The sequence below is a fragment of the Schistocerca nitens genome, chromosome 3 (genome assembly GCF_023898315.1).
Source record: "Schistocerca nitens isolate TAMUIC-IGC-003100 chromosome 3, iqSchNite1.1, whole genome shotgun sequence".
Lineage (NCBI taxonomy): Eukaryota > Metazoa > Arthropoda > Insecta > Orthoptera > Acrididae > Schistocerca > Schistocerca nitens.
The window spans coordinates 936,292,812-936,298,811 of NC_064616.1; the positions used below are offsets into that span (position 1 = coordinate 936,292,812).

At 37.3% G+C, this 6,000-nt stretch overlaps 1 protein-coding gene across 1 annotated transcript in view; it reads left to right on the forward strand.

Moving 5' to 3' along the window:
- The window catches only part of LOC126249013 (mesencephalic astrocyte-derived neurotrophic factor homolog), a 41,457-nt gene extending 36,671 nt beyond the window's left edge, over positions 1-4,786 (forward strand). Inside the window, exon 4 of the mRNA XM_049950602.1 lies at positions 4,080-4,786. Coding sequence (XP_049806559.1) covers positions 4,080-4,246 — 167 coding nt within the window. The 3' untranslated portion in view covers positions 4,247-4,786. The remainder of the gene's footprint in view (positions 1-4,079) is intronic.
- Positions 4,787-6,000: the final 1,214 nt, after the last annotated feature.

Genomic DNA, 6,000 nt, shown 5'->3' on the forward strand with positions numbered 1-6,000 from the left:
GTCCATGAAAATTGTTGTTCCTGCTGGCAACATATCAGACAATTTCAGGATGACTTCCCCTCCAATCCAGTCTCGGAAACTGACATACAGCCGGGAGAGTGTTGTGCTGACCACATGCTCCTCCATATCTGCATCCAGTGATGCCTGTGGACTGAGGATGACATGTCGGCGGGTTGATACCGTTGTGTTCACCAGGGCGTGTGGACATAGTTTACGTTTCCCTCCAATATCTAATTTTGCAAGCATAGATGTCGTTTCTGAAGTAATTGGTCGCTGTCCACCCTTACACATATAAAAATCTAAAGGCAGTCCACTTGATGCTACCATAACAAAGTTTTGAATACCACAGTCATTCAGACTTGCACATGAAATGGCATCATTTGTTCATCAATGGATGATGTTGAAGACATGCTTTTCTAATAATAGACAACATTGGTCTCACTTTCCAGTATCTGTCATTTGTCTTTTCGTTGTCACTGACAGCCTTGTCATCAACCACCATGAGACACACTCTAAGGCAGTAGAACTGATCTCAGCTGATGTCTACTACCATTGGATATCTTGTACCTTGTTCCCAACACATCCCAAGTGTAGGAAAACCAAAATGTCATATCAGAATGCTTGCAGCCCAGCACTTCTTAATTTCACCTAGGATGCTGTTGAGAGATTTTCCATGTGGTGAAACATGTTTCACGTTGTCTTTTCAGTCATATCACTAAGAAAAAGTCTTCATGTATTTAGTGATTAAAATATTCAAACGGTTTCTTAACTTGTGTGTTGATAGTCTGCATCAGTGCTTGTTGACATCATGGAAGGCAAGATACAAGGTGAAAATCTAAAATAGAAAGAACAAAATTGTTTAAAATTTATTGTTCTTCAATAATTACCATTCATGGCTCTGTTCTGTGACACCAGGTTTGTTTTGGATCATTATGAGATGGAGTTTAATGAGCCTGTGTTGGCACTACTTAACTTGCATTGTCTGAAACATCCTCCTCTTCTTCTTCTTCTTCTTCTTCTTCTTCTTCAGATGCTGTCAATTGTGATCCCTGAATGTAAGCTCCAGCATCGTCTTCATAATTTCTATATCAGAACTATTAACATCAAAGACCTCATCCAGAAGCAGAGTGATTAATGAATCAGATAGATCTGTTAATAAAATTTAAATTTTCATTTTTAATTCACATTTCTGATGTTGTATTTGTACTGGAAGCATTAGAAATGTCTGGTGTGTTATTACAGCTGTGAAATGCGTACTAAAAATAATAAAAAAATGTTGAAACTATGAATCAATAGTGTAAAATGCAGTTGACTGCCATTTGTTGATAGGTGTGTGAAATGTAGTTGCAGAGACTCAATGTATCATACATAATACATCTAATAAACTTCCATTTTTTTTTAACTAAAATCATCTATCATGTCACTCTTTGATAGAATTATAGTCTGGCAACTGTTACTAACCTTTCTTTCTTGAAGCCATGTTTAACTACTTGAAACACCCTTGTTACTGATTGCTTCTGACACCTAATGGTCACTCTGAGAACTACAAGTAGGTGATCTGGTCATTCTGCGGAGTTTATCGAATAAGATACAGTCGGCATTGTTACAAAAAACTGCATACAGTGTGAAGGAACCTAAGTTTAATGGATGTATCATATATAATGCAAGGGGGTTATAAGAGGCTAGGGTCTGGCCTTGTTGGCCCATTTAAGGGTTGGTAGGACACCCTGTTGCCCCTCTGTCCCAACCAGGCAATGGCTATCTTTGCTTGGTGGTCTGTCCCAGCCCTTGCCCTATCCATTGTTTTGCTCTTCTTCCCTTTCTTGTGTGTTCTGTGTGACTTGGTGTTCTTCTCCATTTTCCTGTGCTTCTCGTGTCCTGCCCATGTCACTAGTCTTTACTGTGTATTGTTGGGTGGGGTGCCTCTGGCAAGTTGCAGGGGATACTTTCCCCGATATTAGCTTCTGCCTTGAGCGCCTCCGCTGCTCACAGGATGGAGGACCTTGCCCGTCTTTCTTCCTTTCCCCCTTCTCTTCTTCCTTGTTTCTTTCTCTAGGTTTTTTTGACCTTAGATAGAACTAGAGGTTTTCTTTCCTGGGTTTCCGCACACTATGTCCCTCTTTGGTGCGTAGTATTGTTGACTTGCCTGTTCCAGGTAGGAGGTACTAATGACCTCATAGTTTGGTCGCTTTAATCCATAAAGCAACCAGCCAGTGTACAAGTGCTGTATTTAATTTCATTATTCACGTATCATCTTCATTCCTTACCATATCAGTTATTCTGATTCTACAGTATATCATTTCCATTGTCTGATATTATCAATCTCCACAGATCTACCCCCTTAAGACTTGGTGCTTTCTAGAAATCACTGACACTGTCACTACTTTGTAACTTTGAACACAGTGTCATTCCGTAGCACCAGATGTACCTTCTTAGTTCCTACCTTTACTGTCCTTATTTTGTTTTGCACATTTTTAACATCTCTTACATCTATAGTATAGGCATTGTGTAAAATGTTGGACATAGCCATGTAAATAGGAGCATGTAGCCACATTTTCACTATGGAAAATTAACATTGATGAAAATTGCAAACATTGTGTGTGTCAGATGAGTTACTCCTTTTTCTGAATAGATCCCCAGACTGATCAAAACATGTAGAATACATATTCAAAATTATTCTGAGTAGTGTAGACATGCATGCCAAGCCTCAATCTGCAAAAATTATAAACTTGTAAATATGTCTTACACTAATTTTCATGTTTTATTCCCTTCCCCAAGTTATATGAGCCTTTTGCCCTGTGGAACTTTGCCATAGGTGTAATACTTTATTAACAATGATTTGTGAGAGCAGTAATGTTATCTGCTAGATATAAACAATGTTATCTGCCAGATATACTACACTAAATTTCCCTTATATGTAATATTTTGTTACAACTGTTTGGTAATTACAGAATGTCGTAGTAGACACGGCAAAACCTTACAAAACACTTAAAGCTCCAGTGTTTAAATAAATGTTTGCCCACTGTTGTTACTCTTTCATAACTCCTCTTCTACTAACACTGATAATGGAAAAGAATTTTCTTGAAAGTTTAATTTTGTTAATGGCCAATTTACCTCCCAAGATGTTTTGCAATTGTGTAACTATGTAGTCTATTAGTGAAGGATGTTTTCCATGTACAGTCAGTTGAGGATCGCCATAAAAAAAAAAAAAATAGAAATCCCTTGTCATTGTCTGTTTCACTTTTCTCGTTGATTCCAACCATTTTCTTATGCAATGATTTTGTCCTAACAACATAAAATTTCTTCTGAAATTTGTTTTCCTGCTTCGTTTAATGCTCTTTCCCTCAAACAGCACATTACAAATGTTTCTTTATACCCTTATCACTCATTTAACTAGCCAGTAACAGTTTGTGGTTGCCTGAGAAGCTTAGCTACACTTTGTAAAGTGAAAGATATCCAGTTTTTCACCGTAACTGCCTTTGTTCAGTTGACAGTTGGTAGATTAATGTTGTAGAGTTTGTTCACTATAGTAACAAATAGCATATATATATTCTGATTTTTATTTGTTCCACATATGTATGAATACTATTAAATATACAAAGATGATGTAACTTACCAAACGAAAGTGCTGGCAGGTTGATAGACACACAAACATACACACAAAATGCAAGCTTTGGCAACCAACGGTTGCTTCATCAGGAAAGAGGGAAGGAGAGGGAAAGACGAAAGGATGTGGGCGCGCGCGCGCGCACACACACACACACACACACACACACACACACACACACACACACACACACATATATATATATATAATCATCACAGTGTTTTGATAGAGAAAAGCTTGTTTTAAACATGGACACGGATGTAGTCAGTACAAAGGTTGAACACTAATATTGCATTCAAGCTCCAATAAAAAATAAAATTAATTGAAACTGCTGTACAAAATGGGCAGATTCCACTTAGTTCCGATGCTATTGAAGTTTGGTACATTATAATGTAAAATTTAATGTCATAGTTTTAGTACAAGATAAATGCAGACGTCCTCTTGCAGCTGACTGTTTGAATCTAATTTGCAGATAAGACCATTGACTTAAAAACGGTAGACCTCAAGAAACTGAAAGTGCGTGACCTGAAGAAAATTCTCAGTGACTGGGATGAGACCTGCGAAGGATGTATAGAAAAAACAGATTTCATCAAGAGGATAGAGGAGCTTAAACCCCAGTATCTCCGCCAGGAACTTTAATAAAATTTAAACCCGTTTTTCCTCAGGTGGATCTGATTTAATTGTTTTATACAAAAAAATTATGTTAAGACATTTTGCGCTGACTATATTTTAGGCAGCATTATCCATTGGTTCCAAATACCTTAAGAAAGGAAATGTGCTGAGCCTGGAGAGATGATGTGTATGTAACTTATCGCAGTATGTATGTGTGTGCTTAAATGACATGAAGGACCTTTCGTTAGACTCATTATTTCTGAACGCCAGATATTTGCATTTGTTTACCAAAGATAGAATTCCTAACTGTGCAGCAGATGTTTAAAGTTTCTCTCTGCCTTATAGTTAATTGCAGATTATTTGTAAGGGAGATATGTTTGTGTCAGTGACTTTCATTTAAAAGAATGTATTAAGTACTTAACTCTGATATTAATGCATTGATATTTTTTTCCTGTTGAGAAGTTTCATGCAACACAATTTCTAAAATGCCATCTTTGTAAAGGATGCACTTTTTTGTTTTGTTAATTCATTGCACAGTGATGGAATAAAGGACAGTGACTACATTAATTTCATTTTATTTTTAGTTTTGAACAATGAACCCATCAATAAAACAAATTGTCTTGCATAAGGTTTATAATTTGGACACAGCAGCCAGCCAGTAGTAAGTTCATAGCCAAATTTTGTGCACGTGTGCTTGTAGGCACGCGCGCACACACACACACACACACACACACACACACACACACACACACACACACACCGGTGAGAGTGCGTGCCTGCACTTTTTTGCATGCGTGCTTAAAAGTGCATAATTTAAACATTTCTTGGGACTGGTTGCTCTCTCTAATTTATAGTATTTTTATTGTGGCTGCTGTTGTCTTATTTTAGTTTTTAAGAAGAAATTTTTTGAGCTTCTCTTGGTGTCCGTAACACATGCTTATTTTTACCCTTTTGCATAATTTCTCACGTTGTTGGCATTCTGACATCTGTTGTAACTGTTACTTGTTGTGGCTCATAGCTAAATGACATTAATTTCTTACTGATGTCCTCTAACTGAATTTTGTAAATTAAATAATACAGTATACTCCTTATTATTCGGGGTAATGTAGGGTAAGATGATGAACGAATAATTGAAAAATGTGAATAAATAGATTTTTTCAATCGTACTCTTTGTTTGTAATTTTATCAGAGTTCAGTGCATAGGTAGTGTAGGCCTGTTAATTTCTTAAAATAGTCTGTGATGTTGGTCTGCTTCTGAGGGGAGTTGTCATTTTTCCACATGGCATTTCAAATTTTTCTTGCAGCAGTAATGTCATTGTACTGAATCCCCTTCTGGCCCATATAATCTAGAGGAGTATCAGCATATTACAGTGCAGTACAGTGACTGACAAGGTCATTGTCGTCATCCCCACATTCACTGTCATCATCCTTGTTTTGTTGTGAAGCAGTGGTCACAATTTTGGCATCACTCTTGCACTGGAAGCTGTGTTCACATGCACCGATCTTCAGTCCCTCATTTATGTTTCCTTCATAGGCATCTTCAAAACCATTTAAACATGTTGCCAGCTTCATAATTTGTAGAGTTGTTATTTCTTTGTCACTGAAACCTTGAAAATCACTTTCTTCTATAGCTGGAAGAATTTTCCTCGATGATTGAACTAGTGCATGTGGCCTGACTTCCTGTCAGGAATCAGAAATCCTGTGTATGCCATATAGAATTGTCAACTTCTTCCAGAACGCCACCAAATCATCCCCAGAAAGTAGTGTTCTCAATAGACCAG